This window comes from Eublepharis macularius, chromosome 10, assembly GCF_028583425.1.
Source record: "Eublepharis macularius isolate TG4126 chromosome 10, MPM_Emac_v1.0, whole genome shotgun sequence".
NCBI lineage: Eukaryota > Metazoa > Chordata > Lepidosauria > Squamata > Eublepharidae > Eublepharis > Eublepharis macularius.
The window spans coordinates 26,258,227-26,284,501 of record NC_072799.1 but is presented as its reverse complement, the minus strand read 5'-3'; the positions used below and the strand labels follow the sequence as shown (position 1 = coordinate 26,284,501).

The 26,275-nt window shown below is 41.1% G+C and overlaps 1 protein-coding gene across 4 annotated transcripts in view; it reads right to left on the bottom strand.

The window, feature by feature from the left end:
* RAP1GDS1 (Rap1 GTPase-GDP dissociation stimulator 1) overlaps window positions 1-26,061 on the bottom strand; it is a 134,652-nt gene extending 108,591 nt beyond the window's left edge. For 2 of the 4 annotated variants that reach the window (XM_054990561.1, XM_054990562.1), the window contains exon 1: window positions 25,869-26,061. In XM_054990561.1, the coding sequence (XP_054846536.1) occupies window positions 25,869-25,872 (4 nt within the window). In that variant the 5' untranslated portion in view covers window positions 25,873-26,061. Of the gene's footprint in view, window positions 1-16,766; window positions 16,852-25,868 lie in introns of those variants that run through there. The other 2 variants (XM_054990560.1, XM_054990559.1) reach the window with 2 other exon arrangements.
* Window positions 26,062-26,275: the final 214 nt, after the last annotated feature.

Here is a 26,275-nt window from a genome sequence, read left to right as displayed (position 1 = left end):
TAGATGGGGATCCCCATAAGGGATCTTGGACCAGGCATGGCAGTGGCAGGCCCAGCTCGGGGGGCTGCCGGGGCATGCCTGCTTCAGGTGATGGGGGAACCACCCAGAGGCTTCTGCCTGGTGTGGACCCCACAAACGTCATCCCAGAGTGTCTCCCTTCAGCAGGCGTGCTGAGGGGGTGAGAGAGTCATCGGCTGGCAGGCAGGTCACCCGATGCTGGGATCCATGCCCTACGCTGCCAACGCTCCTTTTCCTTCCTGTAACCAATAAAGTTGTGGCCTGTTTTTATCCAACAAAGCTGTTGCATAATTATTTCCCGCACTAGGACCCTGCCTTTGAGCTTGCCCCGCAAGCAGCATTCTTCATCTTTAGCCTTAAGTGGCACAGTCCATTCTAAATCCAGAGGAATAAGGAGCCCCGCTGGATCAGATCAGTGGTGCATCTAGTCAAGCATCCTGTACCACACAGTGGCAATCAATGGCCCTGGAGGGAAAACAAACAGGGCACAGAGGCTAAGAGCTCTCCCTGATGTTGCTCCTAGAAATTGGTTTTAGAGGTTTAATTTCTCTGATTGTGGAAGGTCCCTTTGGTCACCATGGCTATTATCCACTGATGGACCTATCCTACATGAAACTGTCTAACATTCTTTTAAACCTATCTATGGCCATGGCCATCACTATGTGACAGCACATACTACAACTACTCACTGAGTGAAGAAGTATATCCATTTGTCTGTCCTGTACTTACTATCCATTAACTTCATAGGGTGCCTCTAAGTTCTAGTATTATGGGAAAGGGAGAGAAAGCTCCCTCCATCTACTTTCTCCATCTCACACATAATTTTATAAACCTGTGTTGTGCTAGTCTGTTGCCACAAAATTAAACAGAAGTCCAATGACACCATAAAGCAAAATTAATTCCAGTGTGAGGTAAGTGATTTTTTTCTTAAGACAAGATTTTTCACATTCAAACTGTACAGCATGAACATTCTCAGGATTTTTCCAATAGCAAAACTGAGAAATTTTGGGGAACACTAGGAGGTGGGGGTGGGGATCCTATGAATTAAAATGCTATGATTTCCCCCCCTTTTGGAATGAATTATTCTTGTGCTATGGGAGCACAGGGTGCAACAGTTTGCAAGGCCTTCTCAAGTATTTAGTATACTTGCAATTTTTCTTATAGAAAACGAAGACATTTAGACTTTTAAATCCCATAATTATGCTAAATAGTACAATTTTATATGCTAAATAACTTATCCTTTTTAATTTGTGCTATCTACCTTTAAGTGGACTTATGAGTTCCAATCAGAGACAGACACAGATTAGAACAGATGGCTTTTCTATTTCCAAATGAAGAGCAATAATTGATTCTTAATCCCAGAATTCTTCAATTCAACCTGTGATCATTAGCACTTGGCAGAAACTCATCCAATTACTCTTCAAAGAGGTTCCTGAATTGCAGCAAACGGCAAACTGTGCTTCTACCGTATCCACCAAGAAAAAATCTTTTTCTTCCTTTTCTTAACACTGAGCCTGAGGAAGAAACTCTGTGCAACTTGAAAATTACTCTGTATTTTTTTTTATTTTTGGTTGTTCTTGATAAAGATACTGCTTCATTGTTCCAGTTTTTTAAAAGAAACCAGTGGACCTACATGTCTATCCTTATTTTCTGTTGTGTAGTTTGCAAACAATATCCACAGCTAATACTAGTCTTCTGTTAGATAGAAAATAGGATCTTGTCAGTGCAATTCTAAACAGAGTTACGTCAGACTAAGCCCATTGATTTCAATTGGCTTAGACTGGAGTAACTCTGCTTAGGATAATAGTGAAGAGTTCAGTAGCACCTTTAAGACTAACCAACTTTATTGTAGCATAAGCTTTGGAAAGCCACAGCTCTCTTCATCCATGCATCTGATGAAGAGAGATATGGCTCTCAAAAGCTTATGCTACAATAGAGTTGGTTAGTCTTAAAGGTGCTACTGGACTCTTTACTATTTTGCTACTACAGATTAACACAGCTAACTTCTCTGGATCTGCTTAGGACTGCACTGTGTATGTCTCAAGCAATCTTCTGGTTTTAGTATTCTTCCTTAAGCAAAACCATTTTGACAAACTTGTGCTGACTTAAAAGAAGGCAGCATGGAAACAGATTAGATTTGGCACACTGATCAGCTGGCCAGTCAAATATTTCATGAAACTAACAGAAGGGCATGTTTGCTTAGAAGAGCATTGCTACAATTACATTTGATAAACTTCAATGCATGTAGATAAATTTTAGTGCATTTGTTGCAAATCATAATGCAATTTAACTGGATTGTAAGTCAGAGCCTCCCCCGCACAAAAAGTTCAACAATGATTCTTCTAATAAATAATATATATCTTTGATTTCAGGTGCCACAATTAAGATGATTTCAGCAAACAAATTATCTCTCTGCAGTGTTCATTCAAGAGAAACAATTATCTTCACGTTTTCAAAATACCATCTGTGCCAAGATGCTGTAAAATTAATTAACCAATTTAAAATAGATCAGTGAAGACTAAGTCCATTAATTAACTACAGTCTTTAAAACTGATCTATAGCCCTACATAAGATTATGGCGTATGGGTAAAATGAAAATTTCTAAATGTTCCTCTTGAAATATCGAATGAATGTATGGGGAGGAAAAAAAACTTCCACTTCAAAGCCACAGAGATATTCAAAACACGCAAGTTGATCTACTGCAGAATTAATATGCAACAACTTTTATGAAACTGTGCAACAGTCAGGACATAACATCCTGCTCCAGATTATTAATTCATTAAAAAACTCCCAGTGAAGGCTATTAACGAAATTCTAATTAACATAGTCAGCAATGGCTCATTAAAGAAAAATTCATCAGGAAAGGCTTCAACTGTGTTTAATATGAGTTTGAGTTCTTGGCATAGCCTGGAATTATCACCTTCTAACTCCCTATTTACTATGAAATAGGTCATGAATAATAATTTATTAATTAATTGCTGACAGCTTTAAGCTTCCCTTCAATGCCATGTATCATTAATAACCTGATTATAATGCAAGTGACACATTATTGGCATTATTTATTCAAGTGCTTCACACTCACAGACTGTCTATACAGGATGACAACTGAAATGCAAGCATTTCCACAGTGCTATATTAAGCTCTGAGGCTGGGGTCAGACATACCTCTAGACACACATATCTCAAATTGAGGACCAAGGACCAATACGGGTCTAAGGACTTGAAGGGGGAAGAAAAGGAATGGAGGCAGGGAATCTGGACCTCAGAGCAAGGGATGGCTTTTGATGCTCCTTCAAAGGGCAGAAGATCACCCAGTCATCCCCACAAATTAACTCTGAGCACTAGCCAGCATGCATACTGAATGTGCGCCAGGATCATTGCAGATCAGATCTAAGAACTCTTTTTGGCTGAGTGGAATAAGGAAGACAAATGCCTATGCAGTCATCACAGTTACTTGCAATATAAAATTGAACTCTAGTGAGGTCTCTGGCTTTTCAAGACACTCCCCTAGCTACTGCCATAATGTTGCCTCACCACCCTCCTCCATGGCCCAGAGCAACAAGCAGCCTGGCATAAGCCCCCATTCCTGGATACATTCTCCCACCTCTGCTCAGCTAGCCTCTATATCTAAATCACTGGGGGTGGAGAGTGCCATCAAGTCACAGCTGACTCATGGTAACCCCTGCTGGGGTTTTCATGCCAAGAGACTAACAGATTTGCCATTGCCTGCCTCTGCAACCTGGTCTTCATTGGAGGTCTCCCATCCAATTACTAGTCAAGGCTGACCCTGCTTAGTTTCCACGATCTGATGAGACTGGGCTTGCTTGGATTATTGAAGTCAGGGCATATAAGTACTGCAAAAATCTTGCTGCACAGTATAGTATAGAAAACATAGTCAATAATTTTTAAAAATAAAATAATCTAAATATCAACAGGATTGTTCTTTTATGACTGAGTCCTGTCAGTGGCACCTTAGAGACCAACAAGATTTTCAGGGTGTATACCTTTTGAGAAACACCCTGAATTATGGGAACCATAGTAGTCCCAACGCAATGGAAGTATGTTATACATGTATATATTGCACAGATTGGTGGGGACTTAGGCAATGCAAGCTAAAAATAGGAGCTCAGGTGCAAACAGCTCAAAGCAGGGACTGGGGTGCACAGCTCTCCTTATGACTAGGGGACAGAGCAAGCAAACAGGTAGACCCCAAAAGGCACGGAGGCAGGGGAGATCTGGCAAGGCAGGCAGGGCCAACCGAAGCGCTGTCAGTGGCGCCCCTTTTCTTTCAGCGCTAGGTCCCCCTTTTAGCTGGACACAGGCGGCTCTTTAGTGATTAGAGCCCTGCCAGCTGCCAGAGAGCAGCAGTGGTGGCAGCAGCATCTTCCCCTCCCCCATTCCATGCCAGGCTCCGCTTTTAGCTGGGCCCAGCCAGCTCCTCAGAAGACCCACATGCGGCCAAGCCCTGCTGGCTGTCAGCAAGTGGTGGCAGCGTCTTCCGCTTCTTCCTTTCCAAGTAGACTCCGCTTTTAGCTGGGCCCAGTCAGCTCTTCAGAAGCTCCACAAGCGGCCTGAGCCCTGCTGGCCGCCAGCAAGCAGTGGCAGCATCTTGCCCTCCTTTCTTTCCACTCCAGGCTCCGCTTTTAGCTGGGCCCAGCTAGATCTTCAGCAAGCCCCATGAGCAGCCTGAGCCCTGCTGTCTGCCAGTGGGCGGCAGCGGCAGCAGCAGCATCTTCCTCTCTCGCTGTGGGCCAGCGGACTATGGCCTGGGAGGTGATGAGGTTGCTATGGATATTCCCTTCACTGCTGCCAGGAGGAGTGTTACTTCCTGAGCCTGGGGATGGAAGGGTGTGTGTGGGTTTCATCCAGCACGCTGGCAGAGCAGGAGGGCGAGAGGAAGCACCTCTGTGCTTCAGATAAACAGACGTGCGCAGAGGAGTCAGAAGTCTTGTGTGGGTCCCAACCTGCCTCCCCACGGAGCTGAGCGGGGGAGGCACCTGGCATGGGCCAGCATGCCGTTCCCCCACCCTTCCACTGTGTGTGCTTCCCCCCTCCCCTGGCAGGAGCAGGCTTACCTCTTCCAAAATGGCCATTTCCTCCACGGGAACTGATCTCTGTCTAGAGATCAGGGAGGCGGGACCACCACACACGTAATTTCTTTTCAGAGGTCCCAGAATGGCATTCCGCTGCGTTCCAGCAGAAAAAAAGCCCTGAATGTCACTAAGAAATTTTTAAAAGGCTTATTGTCATCTCTGGTGCAAAAACCAATATAGGCAGGAAATTGATTAGGACTTGAGTGTCAGCTTTCCTGTTGTGGTCCTACAGAATCAGCTACTCATTGAGACCTGGCCTTGCAGCCAATGAATATACAGTATTTTTTTTAAAAAAAGTTAAACTTGCAATTAACGTTTCAGGTAGGTAGCCTTGATGGTCTGCAATAGAATAGCAGGACTTGAATCCAGTGGCATCTTAGAGATGAACAAGATTTTCAGGATAGAAGACTTTTGAGAGTCCAAGCTCCCTTCTTCAGATACCAAAGTGGAGAAAAGAGCTTTGACTCAGTCAAAAGCATATACTTTAAAAGCATAAAAGCTTTTAAAGTGTAGCTGATGAGTGTTTCGCTGCATTGTTTTGATGACAAGAGAAGACAGAACCCTCTACAGTGTAAATGTGGTGTTTGGGAATTTTTGGCGTGCTCTATTGTTTTCTATATGTGACTCTTTGTGGTCTAAATTAACTGAAGAACTTATGAATAGTCTTCTTTTTGTGTTGGAGTTTTCCATTTTTGTGCGTACAGTACTCTTGCTGCCATGATCATATATAAAGTTCCAAAACTTCTTTCCAACTGGCTGTCCATCATTCCCAACAAGAAAGTCTCTGGTTTCAACTGGATCTTAATCTTCAAAATCTTCTCAACCAATGATTATATCTGCAACCAAAAACTTTTTGCTTTGTTACACATCCACCACATATGATAAAACTTCCCTTCTTGTTTAGCACATTTCCAACATACATTTGAAGCATCCTGGTACATTCTAGCTAATTTTTCAGGAGTCATATATCAACGATACAGCATCTTATAAAAATTCTCCTTAATACTAGAACTTAATGTAAATTTCCACCCTCTTGGTCCACATATTTTCCCACTGCCCCATTAATATGCCATGTCCACAATTTTTTGCCCATTTAATCATACATTCTTTTACTTGCTCTTCTTCTGTCTCAAAAGTCAACAAAAGTTTTTACATTTTAGAAATAGCATGTTCATCACTCGTACAGAGGGCAATTTCAAATTCAGTTTTAGATTGCTCAAAGTCATAGTGTCTCTTGTCTAACGTAAATCTTTCCAAAATTTGCATATAAGAAAACCATTGGCAAACATGTCCTTCTGCTACTAAATCCTCTCTTGATTTAATTTTAACTTGACCTTGAGAAAATTCCAACAAATCACGATAAGTTAACCATTTGATTGGACTCACAATTTCCCTTCTAAAATGAGCTTCTTGTAATGATAACCAGAAAGGTATTTTTGAACAAAACCTAAGTTTGTATTTATTCCATACCCTCAAAATGACATGTTTGACGTAATGATTATTAAACTCTGCATTAATCTTAGCCTAAGTATCCATGCCACCCAAATTTTAAGTCATGCCCTTTGAGATCCAATAGTCTTCTGTTTTTTAACAAAAATATTGCCTACAATGGAGGAATGGTGGATAAAAGTTTTGGAGTTTGCGTCTAGGGCAAAACTTGCTTCACTGATTAGAGAAAAGACATTATCTACATTTTTGTCTGAATTGAAACCATTTATAGACTTTTAACATGAAATAGGTGACAATGATTTGATGACATTTAGATTTATGGATTAAGAATCATGAACAATAGAAAGGGCTCTTATGTTTAACATAGAATAAGTGAGACTTTGAAAATGATACTTTTGTCATGGAGAAAATCGGAACTCAACTTGTAGTTTAGTTTTTTTCTTTCTCTTTTTCCTACTTTTCTAAATTGTATTTTCTTTTTATTACTAGTTGCTTGTCTTGTTTGTTATTTCATGTTTATATGTACTGTTAGTGTGGTTTTTTAGATTATTGTGTTTTTTCTTATCTTTTATGTTTACTGTTTATTGCTTAAATAAAAAAATTATAACCAGAAAAATCTCTTCTCTCTGTGTGCTTATCAGCCCTCATTCCATCCTCTATTTTGGTTGTAATAACATGAAGGCCTTGCTACGTGCAGTCAATTTGCACTCTGAGAACAAATTAAGGCTACACATTTTTCCTTTCTGCCCTGTTCTCAGCCTTGAGTATGTTCTGTCTCAGCAACATAGAGATAACTACAGAGTCTTTCTGATAGTTTATGTTACATGCCCTGAAAGGAAACATAATCTCAACCTGTCGATCTATCATATTCCGAACATCATCACGAGACATTCACTTGATTGTTTATATTTTCTTGTAATAATCCTCTGTACTGTAAGCAATTGTTGTTTACTTGCATCATGCCTGTGTGACAGTATAAATGTAGGGGCCGCCTGTTTGTTGCCATGCACCCTGCTGTAATAGCATGTGCATCAGGATTATTTGAGAACTTGTCATAATAAACCTTTTCTGCTTCTCAGATCATCAAGTTTGAAGCCCTGATTTATTATTCAGACAAGGAGAAAAGGGAGACCTTGTAACTGGCAGAGGTAATAAAAGCTCCCCCAACATGTGGCTTGCCACATATGCACATTGATGAGAGACTGTCCAGTGAGCGCCAGCAAGAGAGGAAAGAAGGGCTTGGGGGGAGTCTACAGAATTTTTAAAAAATCCTCTTTACCGCTGTTCAGGAACTAAAACTGAACTGCAGGGCCATGAACTTCCCCTCAGAAGCCCTCCTCCATCCCTGGAGGGAATTCCCCCTCCGCAGCTGTCTTAAAATTACACATAATCTTAAGCATTATGATGGTGCCAGCAGTAACAACTGTGAAACCTAAAAGGAACTCTGCGTAGTCTTAAACATGGTTAACAATGGTGTCTGTGTAATGCTGTCCTTTAAATAAGATAGAACCACTTCTACTCAGGTGGACTAGGCTGCAGAGGGGGACACCCAGTCACTACCAATTTCTTAAGAGTGAAAGGAAGAAGGAGTATTTCATGGGTACTGGATCCTCTGGTCTACCTCTCACAAACCTCTCATTTGCTGTTTGGAATCAATCCCTGATGACTTCCAATTAGAAATGCCAGCTGCTGAGGCAATTGTATACATGCAATGGAATTCAGTGTAAAGATGCATGCATACAAGTGGGGACCCATGACCTTCACAGGAAATACAATCCCCCTCCTGCTCACTTGGTAGGCTGGTCACTTGCAAGCCAGCCTGCCTCCCACAGTGGCTCCCCCAATTATCTCACAGAGTGATGTGGCAGAGGGAACTCCTACTCCCTCGTCCATAGCTCTGCTACTTCAATAGTGGAAGAGGGAGGTCGAGGCTTCTGCTCCTCCTTCCCCCATCCACCTCCAGAGCTGCCACCTCAGTGGGGACAGTGACAGCTCTCACTGCTTCTTCCTCACCTGCCTCCAGCACTCACCACTGCCTCAGAAGCCAAGTAGGGCAGGGGAGGGTAGTTTCCCACAACTTAACCCCTGCCCATCTTGCCACCCTGGTAAGGGGGGGGGGGAGCAGTGGCTCCTGCTGCTTCTTCTTCCATATGACTTCAGCACCACTGCTGCCTCTGCACCACAGCCTTGGTAGCCAGCGGGGCAGCAAGGCTTCTTTTCACCTCTTCCCCTTCCCACCTCTAGAGCTGCATCCTCAGTAGCAGCTTCCATTCTTTCTCCTCCATCATCTTCCTTCTCACGTACATGTCTGCATTGGGAGAATAGTCATCTTCAGTCACACAGTTAACTGTTTTAGGTTTTTTGGTAAACCCCTTTGTGACAGGCCCTATCTTGAGACTGAAGGGGGGGGGGGAATTTACACTGCCACTTACAAATCTAAGGTATATCCCTTCCCCTCAGTGAAAAAATGTTCTTAAGGTAGCAAGTGTAAAGGCTTTAGTTCACTGCTGCCTGGTACATTTTGTGCTGAGCCCAAAGAATACAGAGATCACTGAAGTAGGATTTTAAAGAAAACAACAAAGATGATTTATTTAAGTACAGGTGATGAGGTGAATTCTCTTCAAAGCTTTAAGTTACCCAGTTCTGCTTGTGAGTGGAGACAAGCCTCATAACTCTACCCCCTCCCACTCTAAACCACTCTGCCACACTACCAGGCAGAGATACATATAAAATGGTCTACTCTTGCTCGTCCTGAGGCAGAACAGAACTCTTTCCCAAGCTAGACTGCTTTACCACAAAAGACAGGTTCTGAGACTTCCAAAGTGTCCTGAGATAGGTTCTCTCCCAACTAAACTCTGGAGACACAAACCCTATCTCCATACATTCCCTGGCTTAGCCTGCTTATACGCTAGGCAAACCCTGAGACAGGGTCCTTCCAGACTCTCATTCTCTGATGGTACAGACCTTATCTGATCTGAGCAGATAGGGAATTGATGTTTTTCCTGTCAGAGGCAAGACAACCTCCTATTTGTCATACACACCACTTTTTGTTTAGTTTTAGTATTTTTCTACAAAACTCTCAGGTTTGTAGAAATGTGGGTTTTGTATCCACATGGTCCTGTTCTACCAATTTAAGTATGCATAGATGGGGCTATGTTGACTACTGGATATACTGGGAACACACACAAACATACACACTGCACTACAAAAAACAGCTCCCACACAGTGTTTCCACAGTGTTGTGGGGGAAAACATCTGACTGTAGCATATTTCTGCCGGTGGCACCTGCAATCACCTTGGCTCATGTGAGAAGGTGACATACACTGTCTCAAAATGCTCATTTATAAGGGTCAGGAGAATATGCCCTTAGTTTAAAAGATTAAACATAAACACTAATGAGATTGAAACATGAATAAAGCAAGCCCCCAACCAATGAGAACAGGGGGGCATTATGGCTTATATAGCCAATAGGATTTTATTCTCTCTCTGTAAGCCAAATTCCACTGTGTTATTTTTACTGTGAATGTTGCAGTTATCACCCACCAGGCAGGTGCTAAATACTATATTCAACATGGAATTATCATCTTTGCTGTTCATCTCTGAATGTGTTGAACAGAAGCATACAAACAAAATGTCTGGGAAAAATTAGAATCTCTGATGTACTGATTCAGAAGTGGCAATCAGGCTTAGATTTTAAGAAGGCAAAACAACGAGGAAGATTAGCTACAGGAACATGTTGCAAAGAAAGGATGCAGATTTTTCAGTTTGCTTGCAGGATCTAGGTCTAGCATTAAACACTTTTCAAAAAAGACGCACATCACCAAAATGCAATTTAGTAAGATAGCACAAACTTTGGAGAAAATTCAATTGGCCTGTGCTATGCAAGAGATCAGAAAACATCTTTAATTGTTTGCTCTTAAAGGATATGAATTCCTGTATTATTCTCAGCAGCGTTATCCCTGTACTTGCTCAAAGGAAAGCGCTTCTATTAGAAAGCTGTCACCATATATAACAAGCACTCTCAAGAGTTACACAGGCTGCCCAAACCTCCACAGATTCTCACTGAAAATTGGGAAGCTACCACTGATGCAGTTACATACCTGGGTGATAGATTAGATAGATTAGAGAGAGAGGGTGTGTGTGTTAGATTTCTGTGTTTCCTCAATTCATTTAAAGGGCTGATGGAGAATCAGTGCTGGGGGGGAATCTTTTTTCCCCTACTTCACAAGTGATTTTACAAGGCTCATGGAAAACTGGATATTGACCCATTTGGGGAAATACATGAACATATGTGGACTGCAAGTTACAATATTTCCAGATGGGAACTTAAAAGAGTTCAGCAAAGAAGTCTGGTGTTTAACACATGCTAATGGGTTTTGGAAGTGAGAAAACTAAATCGTTGGGCAAGCAGGAAAACAGATTTAGTATTAACACCTTCTTACACTGAGTTGAATGCCAAGAGGGGAATCCTTCTTAAAATATACATGGCTCATAGATTGGTCACGATTCCATATTCCATCTCCGTTGGTGAAAAAAACCTGCTTGTTTCCTGACTGGGCTACAGAAAATATAAACAGTGGCTTGTCTCATAACCACCTGTAAGCCAGGAGCCAGACAAAGGATCAACTGGATGTTACTAGATATCTACAACAATGTGTGTCACACTGGATATATACCTTGCAATCTTTAATTCCAAAAGGCTTAAATGAGAAATATGATTTGAGTTCTTACATTTGATGCTGTTGCAGAATGAATGACCCACTGTACCTTTAAGAGATTACTGATTCATCAAATATGTGAGAGCTTGCAGCTGGATCTTACTAGCTACTACCAAAGGGTTTTTATTATGTGATCTTGAATGTATAGTTGCCCTCCATGTGGGAGCATTTTACTATCACTTATTTGAAACTTGAAAATGTATTGATACACCTGGAATTGTAAGGTTAGTTTTTTGCTACTCTTTGCTGTTATATACTTATAAGCTTCATAGTTGAGGGACTGTTTTTGGCAGTGTATTCTATCTGTAGATAAGAGGAACTCTGATGAACATCAACTGAAAATGGGAATCAAGCTGGCAACCCATCAAAGAAGAGCTGTGAACTGGATTTGTCACTATTGAAAGAAGAGTTGTGAACTGGATTTGTTACTTCTTTAAATTTCTCTCCCATTGGAAGAAATATGTGGAACTTCCACACTTGATATGTTATTCTTGAGGAGGGGAACCTTTGTATTTTTATGGTTTGTAATACATGCATATCATTGTTTGTCATTTCACAACAAGTAATTTATATGGATTATTAAATTGTTGCTAACAGGGTGGTATTTGTACTCTACAGCCACATACTTTGTACTTTCTTTACAGGTCTATTTGTGGCTGGGCTACTGTGCTTATCATTGGATATATGTATTCCAATTATGGATATAGTAATCAATTGAAATTACATATTCAATTAAATTAATTTCATGCGTTCTCAGGGTCTAAATTCCTGTGGAATGGGACATTTTCATTAAACCGTGAATCACGATTTTGGAATGTAAAGCTATCATAGAAATCAAGACTTAATAAATCCTCATTCAAGGCTAGTCCAAGTATTACTTGGATGAATTAGTTTTAGGATTCTGTAGTTTACTAGGAAAATTTTTCACTTTGTCTATACAAAAACCCCATGGCTCTGAACAAATTATTTAGAACTTGAGGGGATGCAAACAGGTAGAAGGTGTTCATTGCAAATATAAAACTTGCAATGCTAATTCTACTCAAGGAAATACGAAGCTTGTGATATTTATTGAACATTTTATACCAGTGTGCTTATCTCTGTCTTATTTCAATATGTTGATAGCAGAGGATTATTCTTAAGTGTGGGACACTGTATTTCCTCACTTTCTCATATTCATTTGTTTTTGAAACTTAGACCTCTTGGCTCCAGTATCTTCAGCACTTTGTTCATCAATATCTACTACTTAGAAAAATTAGCAGTGATTGCCAAAGCTGAAATTAATTTTTCTTAACTTCTTGCTAGTATGAAGAAGTTTCTTCATTTTTATACTTTATTTATAAATGTGAGAGGTAACAAAATAAAATGTCATCCCATTTCTAATTTTTTTTCATGGTCTCATGAATCAATAATTAAAACATGTTTGGGGAGAAATCTCAATGCACGGCTGCAACATTTGCTCTAGCAGCAAACAAGATTAAAATTAATGCTGACAGTTCTGATAAAGTATGTGAATTTCATTTTTACCTACATTTAATCTTGGATTTTATATTACATCGCATTTATGAATTTTTGTATGCACCTTTTATTGGATATTGATGGTTTTAATTATGAAAGTTTCAAATATTAACAATGGAAGATGTGAAGCTCTTTGTTGCAAATTTCCCAAGTTAGTTTCCTCAATTTATAGTTATGCATTCTACTGATTTTCATCAAAGTTACCAAGGATGTCAATATCTGGATTTGAATATTCATTAGTCAGAGCAAATACTCAGAGTCCATCATTCAACAATTTCTTTTTCCACTTTTAATTCTTACATTGCTGGCCAAACTATTCTTTCCTGTATTGTGTCTTTACAGTTTAAGCAGTTATATTTCTCAGAAATAGGCCATTCAATATACTTTGCTCAAGAAGCCTGGTGAGCTCCTCAAATCCACTGGGGATACATGACTTTATCAACTAAAGGCAGGAAAAGCCATTATTTCAGACTCCTTTCATGTTGCTGTACATTTCCTAATCCACAAGATTTCTCTTCCTTCACATGAACTGTGTGTATACATATAAAACTCTTATTCTGTGCCATCTTCCTAGTCCCTTGGTGCAATTAAAAGAGCTGATTTTGATTTACAAGGCTCTGAATGCCTCAGAGGCAGACCCAAGACCTATTCTACCAAGAAAGCACACTAAGCCAAGACCCAAAGCAGCAGAGTACGAAGCACATACACCAGGCCAGAAGCAATGTGCAATTCCAGGTTTCCGCAATGCTTCCAGAATGGCTAGCTTCCCACAGGACTGAATCACAAAACAATTCTAATGCATTACCCTAACCAACACTAGCCACCACACACTCTTGAGCTAGACTAATGCAAGGTAACTTTTTAAGGAGGTTCCCCCACAATACTGAAGACTACAAAGAACACTCCTAACAGGATTGAGGGCGTGCACACACACAGAGCCATTCTTGTTAATTACACCACATGTGGATAACTTACCTTCCCCTAGAAATTTATCAACACTGAGACTCTTCTAGATGTAAATTAATTAGACTGAGCATAAGGTTGCCCAAATTAAACTGGCAGGAGGTTTCTAAAAATACTATATATTTCTTACTTCTAGTCTTTGTTCTCAGAATAACTTATTTTTGTTGACTCCTCTTTTCGGTAAGAGGACATTGCACACTAAAATAAGTGCACACTTTTAGAAATGCTACTGCTCTGTGTTTTCCTGATACATTCGTATGTTCAATAATGCTTCAGTATTATATTTGTGACTTCCTCGTAAGATGTTCCTATGGTCCATAGCACAATATTGATTTTAAGCAACTCCCTTGTCAATAAGAAATTCCGATTAAAATCACATGGCACAGCTCAATCCTGCATTATTAATCAGGAAATATACTCTCTCTGAGTGCTGATTTTGAATGGTTCCCTTTACCTACACATAAAGAAAGCTAATTAAAATTACACAAGCCTCCTGTGCATCATCCCAAGGTACCTTCACTTCTTAAGCACACCACAAGTTATACTGGAAGTGTCCATCTTTTAGCATGAGTTCATCAAAGCAAAACAATAATTTCACAGGGGGTAAGCCAGAGAGACAAACACCTTCCTTCCAAAAGCTCCAAATTAATGTCAACAAAACATCAACTTTATCAGAGCATAGATGTGTGAAATCTTGGGGTTATGGACAAAATTCTATTTTTTAAAATTCTACATTTGTATTAAAAGTCTGAAAGAAGTATCTCCAGCAGCTTCACGTAATAGACACCAACTCATTACCTCGTAGAAAATCTGAGCCCAAAGCTCTGCAGGCATTCTGCTGCACTTGCAGAGATCCAGGACAAAAAAAGTCATCTTCATTTTCTCAATCACTGGTGCAGATCAGCAAACACAAACCGAAAGATGTATACCGAGCTACCCCAGCCATGGAATGAAGAGGAAAGCTTCAGTTGCTATCAAAATGTCCATATATGAAAGATGCTGGATTGGTGCAAAACTTATTTTTATGATGGAAAAAAAAATATTTAATTTCAGCAACAGACTACCATGACAGATCATACAAGAATAAGGGGGTTTTTTTGTTAGAGATTAAAAGTGCAATCATATGCTGAGTTACCCCAACTAAACCTAGTGTGAATTATAAATTTAAAAGAAAGTAACATTTTTAACCCTCCAAGGAGCTCAAGCAGCATACATACCAATACCTAGCTTCATTCTCACAATAAGGTCCCACCCGCTTAGCTTCATGAATGTGCCTTTGGAACTAATGTTTTCCAGGGCCAGCACTCTATTGACTATACCATATGGCTTCTCTGCAGATTTACATAAGCAAACACAAACAGAATCCCAACTATTTAGGTTCTTCTGCTGGTTCTTTATTATCAGAAAATGCATTCATATGATACATACTTGCTTCCTCAAGCTCACTGTTCAGAAGAACATGCAAGGGCCTTTCAAATTATGATTTTAAAAATATTTATGTTAATCAAATTTTCATGCAGATCCACACGTTATGGACTAAGAGTCAGTAAAACAAGAAATTGTACATTTGGATTCACTGTCTTTCAATGTTAACAGTTTTTGTGTTCTCCAACAGCATTAAAACAAACACTCTCTAAAAAGGTAACCAAACCCACCACACAGCAAAAAACTAAATGATCCCATCTTCTATAATGTCTCCTGCATCTTTGTGCTAAATATTAAGCATGTTTGCTTGCTTTACCAGACTATATTTAAAGTTTCTATCTCTTGAGGCTTGCATTTGCCCCTAAAATAATCTCTAGAGATGACGTTTCTAAGAGACAAATTATGAAGAGCTCTCTTCTTTTCATTCTTACTTCTCTCCTTAACAGATTTCTTCTAGCAACATCACCTCTTTTCTTCTCTTTTGATTGGAGCTCTTGGTTTGTATATACCAAATAAACAAACACAGGCCTCTTTTATAATAATGTGAACACAGGGTATGAAGTATCTTTATACTTTTATAACAGATTGCTGATGTTTTAATACATTTATTCCAAGCCCAAAGCAACAACTAAGTCTAACTCTGAGCGAGAGATTAATCTAGCTAGTTCAGGTAAGCTGTGTGGGAAAGCCTGAGTGAATCTATGTCTGTGTGTATTAGTTTATTCTGTAAGTAGAGACCTGTGTGGAAAATTAGTCTGTGTAACTGGGTTTGTGAATATATAATGGTCTTTGAAACCACCAAGCTTATGAACTATTCTGAAACCAATACGCTTATTAAAACTCTGCAACCATCATGCTTATGTACTTACAAATAAACTCTACTTTTTTTAAAGAAAAAAAGACCTTTTTTACCTTACAACCACCCTCACATGCTGACCACTCTGTCAAACTTCTATCCATAACAAGTCTTTCTGCACTACCAGTTAAGCAGAAGAGATCTAAGGCAAAACCCTTTGGTAGCAGTGAAAATGTTTTGGGCAGGTAGCAATACATAGGCAATATATTCCCACTCACAAACACAAAAAGGAAGGTGTTCTTGAGGTATAAGCCTGGGTAAAGTAGAGAACACTTGAAGGTCTGTGCAAGTGGAAATATAAGAAGTGTTGACTGGGGCCAGAGCCCTCCTGAGGTATAAGCTTAGGGTAAAGTAAGAAGGAACTAAACTAAAGTTCCAAAGGCAAAACTAACAACAGTTAAAAAACTAAGCAAACCATTACAAATGTTAATATGGATAATGCAGGGGAAAGAACCAGCCTTAGAAATTCAAACAGTCTACTAGATACACAATTTCATGTTCATATTAAAATGTACATAGTCCCCAATCATAATTTTTTTTCTGAAGAGAACCAAAACTTGAGATATGTGTTACAAAGTATTCCCTGAAGTGTCTAGAAGTCCTTGCTCCTGTTTTCATGTAGTCCAACCAGTATGCTTCACTGTTGCCTCTCCTAACCACCATGTCCTTTCTTTATTTCCTTCATTTATACTTCACCTTTCTGTCACAATGGGGACCTAAAGAAGTTTACCTTTCTCCATTCCTCCATTTTATCTTGCCATCTTCCCCACTTATTTTGTTTTAAAAACATTTTCTACCAAGCTTTTCTTCTCTTGGGATCTTGGTGACAGCCAGACAGCGTTCACAGTGAGCATTTTACTCTTCCAAGTTTGCCTCAAGTGCTTACAATTTGCAGGTTCAATATTCAAGAAACTGGAGCCAAAGTTCAGGCAGCAATGATCTTAAGACTTCTATGACATCACAGCAGGTCAATCAACAACTAGGAAGGGTTCTTTAGCAGACAGGTGCTAGCTGATAGAAGATAGGCAGCCTGCATTTTCATCAGATTTTTTATTTTCTCAGTAAATTGTCAAAAACCCTTTTTTCAGTAAATATACATGTTCTGTGCTTTAACTTGACATTTCATCAATATATCTATGACAATGGTAAATTTCCTAAAATGATGGACTCTTTTTGATTTTGCTACTACAGACTAACACGGCTTACTCCTCTGGATCTACAGTCAGTAATGAAGAGAAAGAAAACCTCTCTGCCATAGATAGCAGCTTGATTCTTCAGGGGACACTTTCCCACACTAAAAAAAAAAGTGGGCATGATACGGGACCGTCTCTCCCCATATATTCCCCAGATGACACTCCGATCAGGGGACAAACAGCTGTTGGGGGGCCCTGGCCCCAAGGAGGCACGCCTAGCCTCGACTAGAGCCAGGGCCTTTTTGGTCCTGGCTCCCACCTGGTGGAACGCTCTCTCTGCTGAAATCAGGGCCCGGCAGGACTTACTATCTTTTCGCCAGGCCTGCAAGACAGAGTTGGTCCACCAGGCATATGGCTGAGGGGTGTATAAAACCCTCCCTGTGAAGGCTGTCCACCATCTTGTTTTAAATGTGTTGTTTTTAATGAATATGCATTTTAATTGTATTTTAATTGTATTTTTAATATGTTGTTATCCGCCCTGAGCCTGCTTGCAGGGAGGGCGGAATACAAATTTGAAATAAATAAAATAAATAAATAAATATGCCCAAGAATGCAAAAAGTAGAAACTACAGCATAGTGGGTGCTTGTGTGACCTCATCACATAGATGATGTTGACAAAGGAGCAGCCAAGACCAAGAGCCACTCTCCTAATCCCAGCCTGGGCAAAATCTCGTCACACCTGAACCAGCTCACAGTAAAACCACCACGTTCACTGGATTGACTTCCCACTTTTTGCTCCATAAACGCCTTTACTGTGAAACAGACACATGGGGCTCTATGCGTATGGCCCAATTTCTGTATCTCACTTTTTAGAGCTGTTTGCTATAGTTGCAATTTCTATTGCTGCATTTTCATTGAAGTATATTTTACAGGCCTTACCGCATTGTTCATTTTTACTGTAAGTCATGCTGAAAGGGCTGTTGTTTGTGTTTTTTTGAAAAATGGGACAGAATGTTGGGATATTTATTAAGTATCGTCGGCTGGGATCCTAGGTGCCCCTGCTTGAACATAATGTCTCAACTGCCAATCAAATGCATTTAGAATTGGGGCATGAAAATGAGATTGCCACTGGCCTTGAATGCCTTTCTGAATGCTGCTTCTTTAGGAAGGTAGTAGCAACCAATTACTTCTGTCCGCTTGGAAAGAAATTCACTGCTCAAGCATCCCTTTCTCATGATTTGACTATCATCCTGCCTTTCATCTCACAGTCCAGAGCAAACGCTCCGCAAAGAGGTAGGAGACGTGCTTTTGAGCATTCAGTGGGGTGGGGTGGGGTGGGGGGCCAAACACTTCTGCGAGGAACTGTAGCATGTAAAAGCCATTGAAGACAATGAATCAGTGCAGATGTTAAATGGGAGCCTAGGTGCAGATCAGGCATCCATTGCATCTTATATCCAGACAGGTGCATCATATCAGCATTACAGGTTGATATCTGACATAAAAGAGGTCTTCAGGTGACCAGGCAGAAACATTCCAGTTCAGACCAACATGACCCAAAAGTTCTCAAGACCAAGAACTCATCAAACGTATAACCCTCTGAAGAATCAACTTTTTCTTTTCCAACAAGGGCCATACTGTCATCTAAGCAAAGGATGAAGCATCTCTTAGGGGTCAAATAAGATTCATGATGGATAGATCCATCAGTGGCTACTAGCTGGGGTGAATACAGAGAACCTCCATGTTTAAAGGCATTAAAATGCTACATGCTAGTGCTAAAAAGCAATGGGAGGGGAAGACCTTGGCCTTTATGTCCTGTCTGCTGTCCTTCCGGGGCAAGGGGTTGGCCACTGTGTGAAACAAGATGCTGGACTGAATGGACCACTGGTCTGATCCAGGAGGGCTCTTTGTTCATATGCACATAAACTGTGTTATACTGAATCAGATCATTGGTCCATCAAGGTCCATATAGTCTTTCAAGACCGGCAGCAGCTCTCCAGATTCTCAGACAGAGGTCTTTTACATCATCTACTACCAATCACTTTAGCCGGAGATGCTGGGGATTGAACTTGGGACCTTCTGCATGCCAAGCAGATACTCTACCACTGAACCATGGCCCCTCACCTGTTCTTATTAGGGGCAGGGATACATTACAGTCCTAAATAAATACTAAAGGTATTAAAGGTGCAGTGAGTTAGAGGAATTACTCCTCTCTGACTGACTGTGTAAGCAATCCCCCAGTCAAGACTAATTATCTTGCATTAAGGCAGGTGATAGAAGCAGAGCCAACAACTTTCCAATTGTTTAACACATCTGTGCAAGAAACTTGACACATGTTTACTTTTGGACTAGACAATCCAATACTAGAAGCTGCAATAAAAAAAGATTTTGATGAAGAGTTAGACTTGCAGCTGCAAAATATTCTGAGACCTACAGCTTATCCTGAAAAAAAATCAATCTGCTATACAAATAATCATGCAAACAAGAGATGTAAAGATTTTCCCCAGCGTTGTTTGCAGATAAAACATCCCACTGAACTAAAGTAATATAAACCAAGTAAGAAAAAAAGTGAAACCCTAAAGTGTTAGTTCTACAAAACATCCAGAAAATACAGTATACTTAAATGCAAAGTATTTAATCATAATCATATGGAGCCATATCACATTCACATAGCTGCCAAAGGCCCAATCCACTTGGAAGTTCTCCTGCACAGACCCAAATGAACATAGAACTCATTTCAGCAAGATTTTCACAATAGAACTTCCTAATGGATTACAACTTCTGAGGTCTGTGAGCTGACAAAACCCTAGTTAGAAGTCCTACCTCAATTGTGAACTCAACTAGGTGATTATAGACAGGCCACTGTTTTCTCAGCCTCAACACAGCCCTATGTGCAATAAGGGGATGGTAGTACTATACCTTGTAGTACTGTGCTGTATTCACAGTTGTGAGCATGCATGTTAAGCAGTTTGCAGCGCCACTCTAAGAACACTTTCCTGGGAGAAAGTCCCATTGAGTCAGATTGTGAGTAGATCTCCTTCAAATAGCACCACTGCACCCAGGGATCCCACCAAATAGCCTAAACCTTATTTATTCACTTTTGGCACTAGCCAAACTATCAATAGCTTCACAATGGAAACAAAAATCTGCCCCTTCAATAGATAGTTGGAAATCTAGAATCTGGGATCATTTTATCATGCAGAAGATCACTGAGCAACTGAAACAGAGGGAAAATCCAAATTATAAATCTTACTTCCTAGAACAGTGGCTTCCACTTTTGGAGTATATGACTAAAGAGGAAAAATGGACAAATAACAAGGTGAAACAAGACCTCTACTTCTCTATGGCCTATCTATAAATACAGAACAGTCTCTTTTAAAACCATGAATTTGGCTTATGTGACCTATTTAACCTTCAACATAATGAAATTCAGCTACCGAACTTAGGAGATGTGAAAACTTTATTCCCCCTTTTGTTTTTGCTATATAGTGGGACCGAGTTACCGGCAACTGTTGGACCAGTACTGGCCGATTGTCAATTGTAGGCTTATGTTTCAATGTTACCTGTGTATGGAAAACGTTTATATGTTTTATTGATTGTATGTATGTTATTGTTCTTTATTTCCTGTTTATTATGAAAAAAGTTATAATTACAATAAAATATAATTTTAAAAAATGTGCTATTTAATGCCATCATGCTGGCTTTTGTAAACCAATTTGGGCCTACTAATTGGGGATGGCTGGCCTATAAATATGTTTATTAATATACAAAAAATGCCAAGTATGCTTCATAATCATTAGCCTAAAGGACCTAGACATAAGTGTCATAATGATTAAACGTAATGTTTATATTACTAATACCCAAGGCAACGGAAATCTACACATAATTCAGAATATATACGAATATTTAAGTCAAGATGGCCAAAGCCATTTTTTTACCAGCCATTTTAACAAGGTGTTTGGCAAGAATGAAAAGTTTGTTTAACACAGGGTACACATTCTTTGCACTGTAGCCCTGGGCCTGATCTGTATCTAAGACAGACTTACACAGAAATCTTCAAATGTCACCAGTCCATTAAAAAGTTCTAGCTCACAAGTCCACACAAGTTTCATTGATAGCCTGAATAGAAATTTCTCTGCCTGATCTCCTGAAGGCATTTCAGCAAACAACTTTTTACAACTGGGCTTTTGGTAATACGCAATCTGAAAGAACAAAAATTATATTTTTTCAGGTCAAAAATTAGAGAGGGAAAGAAGATTGCATTTCTCCTAAGAAGTTTCTTTAAATAAATTACTTCAGGGATGTGACAGTAAAGCTATTACAACAGCAGAGCACTTACATGCTACTACATACATCTAATAACTACACAAATTATCTTATTAGAATATGGTCTGTACGAAATACTACTGCATACTTGACATCCTTATGTGAACTGAAGAACATCCAAAACAATCATAAAACAGGCTTAGCGATTTAGCGCTCACAGAAGCAAATGTTTGATTCTTTTAACATGATTTACTAAGCGGGTAGGAGCTCACAAAGAACATCTAGTACCCACCCTTAATTCGTTATTTCTCAGGCTCTCCAATTTTTATAAATTTCAGAAAATAAATGCTGTAAAGAGCAAGCAGGAAGATTAACTTGGACGCTGCTACAGAGAATTCTTGAGTGCAGTCATCACATTTGCTAGCATTAAAAAAAAAGTTATTAAAGGATTTTCCCCCAAAAGAGAAGATTGGTGATTTGCAAAGTTTGGTGTGTACCCTACCAGTAAAAAATAAATTCATCCACACAAACTCAAGTTTTGATTCTAATCTTGCTGATTTCCTTTGGAACAAAAGCAGAGTCACATACAACCAATTAAGCAGTGGCCTCTAAGCCCCGTTCCTGCTTTCACCTTTCCTCCAACAGTATTTACCTTCCTTCTTCATACAGCAAAATTCTAAAAACCGCATCCAAAAATATGTCAAAAACCAATTCAATGACTGCCAAACCCAGGCTTATGGGGTTACGCTAGCACTGTGAACTAAACCAAGAGACTATCCCAGCATGGATCCACACTGTCAAGCCGTCTCTAGACATCTTTGTCAAGTATGGGCTAGCGGTATCACACAGAGCTATTATACGTAACAGAACTATTTCCCTACCTCATCATACAGGCTTTCCTGCTATTAATATCCAGTGGAAAGTTTTCCCTCAGCTCTTCTCTCCCTCTTCCCCATCCCTCTTGATTCCTCTTTCCATCAGTTCTGTATCTCCTCTCTGGACCTTTCATTCAGATTACTGTTCTGATATCTATCCTGGCCCCAGTTCCCCAGCCAGTTAGTCTCCTTCAGGGCTCACTGTTCTTTGGCATCTCTACAGCCTGGGTTCTTCTGTGTACCTCACCAGCCAGCTCCTATTCCTCTTTTCTGCCAAAACCACAGAGGCACTCCTGTTTTTATGTCCAACTGGATGTTCTTGTCCCAGCCAAACAGACCTTTCCTTACAGCAGCAGCAGCACAGCAGCCAAAAGCTTTCCCTTGAGCAGCTATTATGGCCAGGAATAGTGCATGACATCACAGCAGCACAGCCAATGGCTCAGCAGGCCTGAACACACGACAGCCAGTTTTTAGTCTATTATAAGAAAAGGCAATAAGCATTGGTTTGGTTAATAAACAGACTACGTGCAGGTTCTCCAGCATTTGCAGCTGAAATATCGCTATCTCTTGAAATAATGTATATTATGTCCATCCCATGTTACATGCAATGCCTTTCACATGAATCACATAGAAAAAATAAAGAATGGGGTGAGAAAGAGAAGCTGTTTGATTTTATGACATCTGAATGGAGTTACCCCTTAGACTGCACTCAAGAAAATGACATGAATATTCATGCTTTGATTTATCATTGATACATTTGCCTTCAATGTGTGCAGTACTTCTCAGATTAAAGCAAGTGATGACCCTCTTTTCCCAAAAGTTTACAACTCAAGGCTGCAATCCTGCACTTGCTGAGTACAGAATTGCAACCCAAGCAATACTCTTAATCAAGAGCACTGGAACTGAGCGTAAACAGCTAAAATTGAAATGGTTCGTTTTTTTAAAAAAGGTGAGCAGCATATAACAAGAAAGGAAAGCTATAAGTTACAGAAACATCTGGAGGAGAGGCCTTTTAAAATGAACAGGAGTCTGGCAACACTTTACATCTAGCAAGCATGATATAATCTTGCAAATATGACTTTAAAGGGTCCCATTTCAGGAATGTAAAGACTTTAGCACTAAGTCCAGTTTGAAAGAGAGTTTCAGCTACACCATGCCACCCCAATATGGCATAGTAGTATCTAGATTCACTCTCAAAGTTTATCTAAAGGATTAGCAGAATGAAGTGGTCCCACTCGGCAAAGAATCAATTCATCCTGCTCTGCCATAGCTTCAGTCACAATGGCTTCCTGAGACCACTTCTAGCATGTCCTGAGAGACCAGCCCTCTTTGTGCATCCCCTAATTCAGAGCATCCAATGTGTGCTCCTCTAGAAGCATGTAAATTGCACCACCACACAAGCTCTAATCTTCTGGTCCAGCGAATAGATATCTGTACTGCCTGCTGAGTGCTCTGGACAAGATTGGGAAATATGCAGCTGAGTCCTAGAGGATCACAGGGTTCTCCTGGACTGCCTTGAATGTTCCTCCAAGTAAGCAAAGGGGTTTTTTCCCCCTGCCTGATGCTGATGGTTGCAATCATAGTATACAAGAGAGGCTCCGAAAGTACTCCAAGGTCATCCTAGCCTCCAGTGTGGATGGTGGCCAATGGTATCACCACTTGCTAGCAGTGCAAGACACCATCGTTGCCCCCACTTTTAGATGGGGTCAAAATCTGCAACCATGTAGGAGATCCCAATTCCATACCAAAAATACTTTTGCCCCAGCCTTCCCAGATTCTTACAGAGGGGGGGGGGACTCCATCTGCTGCACCAGCTGAGACCAATGTGGTTTTCCTGTCCTGGTCCCAATCTTTCAGCAGGCCCAAGAAAAAGAAGGAGAAAAAGCTGATACCAGGCTAGACAACAACTGCCCTTTGCACCAAACCTTGTCTCCCCAAAGCTGCCTGGTTTTGCCTCTTATTTCTGCAGACTCTAGATTATTGTGAATTGCAGTCTTGAGCTTGCTACTTGGTTTGGATTACTTCCCAGTCATACCTGTTTGCCAGCAGAACTGCCCTAGTATGCAATACCTGATCATGCTACTCTAGGTTGAAGAGTGAGAAGACATGCTGAGTATGCCATTGCCAAGGAACTGTTCATTGCTATCGCTGAACAGCAATTAAAACAAACATGTAAGCAGCCAGTATCAAATGGCTAGCAATAATCACCTCTAGGCAGCCGGACAAGGAATATTTTTTACAAAACAAAATATTTGGTTCTCTTCCCCCTCTTTTTTCTTTCAAATCATCAGCGTGTCACAAATGACCAGAGAAGTAATGCATGAGCTAGTTTAAAATTTCGTGAATTACTGCGCTTCAAAAGACACCAGCCTCTGTCTAACATGTACACAACATGGTCATTTGTTGTTTTCTCCGTACAGAAGTTAATAAGACATAATCTGTTGTCTTTTTGTGTGTGTACGGGAGGGGGGGAGGCTTGTGGTCTGAAACGAAGCCAGAGTCATATGCAGCAGTAAATGTCCTCAGCTAGCAAAGCTGTCCAAGGAAGTTTAATGAAATCAGCACTTTGGAGAGCCGGGCTGTAGAAAAGCCGAGTTAGCGAGTTACCATCCACCTACATTCAAGATGAATGGTGGGGGTTTTTTTGTTCCTGAGGATTTCTAGCAAAGTTCTAATAAGTCTTACTTTGATTAGAGTACACAAAGATATTTGAAGGGCTACAACAGCAGCACAAAATATCACCACCCTGGCAAATAAATAAACCCACCAAATCTGACTTCTCTGATCATGAGGAAATAAAGCTTGCATTATCAGATTATTCGAGGTTTCATTTAGTAAACTAATACTTCATTTTTTGCTAACATGACAGATTGATTAAATGCATCAAAAGAGCTGCAACTCGGCAAATCGTTTGAGAAAGGCTATTGGGTTGAAGAACTGGTGTCCTTCTGGGCAGGGCCACCTTCCGACTTCCCAGAGCTGCTCACAGATCCAGCGTGACCAAGAACTGAACTCAACACATTTTCAATCATCCCAAACAAGCATTTTAAAAAAAATCCCACTCATTGGCTTATGATTTTTGCAATCTTTGCAGCTCAGCCGCTCCAGATCGCCACACTGCTATTCCGCCAAAAGGATCGTTTTGGGAAGGCTGTGAAACACGCTCTTCCTTGGGGGGCGGGGGAGGCCATTGCCCCCCACTGTAAGCTCCAAAAGGTTGGAAGAGCAAGAGAGAAGGGATTCACTGGTGGGGAAGTTGCACGAAGTGGGCTTCCTTCGCCTGTTTATCGGACCTAGAACGTTAAGGAGGAACGGAAACTAAGGGATGGCTCTGGGAAGGGGGGAAAGGGGGACAGTGTGCAAAGGGTGTTCCAAAACGTGCGCTAAGGGGACCTGAGGGTGAGATGTGGGGCGGGAGACAGGCCCCATCTCCTCCGCCCTTAGAAGAGAATGCTTCCAAGGACCATCTCCGGGCTGTCCCTTCACCCCCTCCCAGCAGCTCATTCAGCCTCGGAGAGCCGCCAAGGGGACGCCAGAACAAGGAGGCTTGAGGTGACTTACCCATGTCGCTGCTGCTTACAGAAGGGAAGGAAAGACCGGGAGGAGGCTTCTGAATGGCTCGCGTTCCTTCCGCCTTCTGCGAAGGCTGCTCGGTTTTCTCCGCCTCCCCCGTGGCGGCCAGGGAGGGGCAGACGGGAACCCGAGGCCGGGGCCGGTACGGCTGCTGGCGGCCAAGGCGCAGGGACAGGCGAGGGTGGTGGGTGGGGAGAAGGCAGGGCAGCCTCTGCGCGCGGGCGCCCTTCCTGCCGTGCCTGGGTGTGTGCGTGAGAGCGCGCGCCGCCGGGCGAGGGGAGGCGGAGGCTGGTTTGTGCCCGCGCTGGAGCTGGCAGCGGCCGGAGGAGGCGGCGACGGATTTCCAGGGGAGGCCGCGCGCGCACACGCGCCCACCCTTTGCGCTCCCTCCGCCT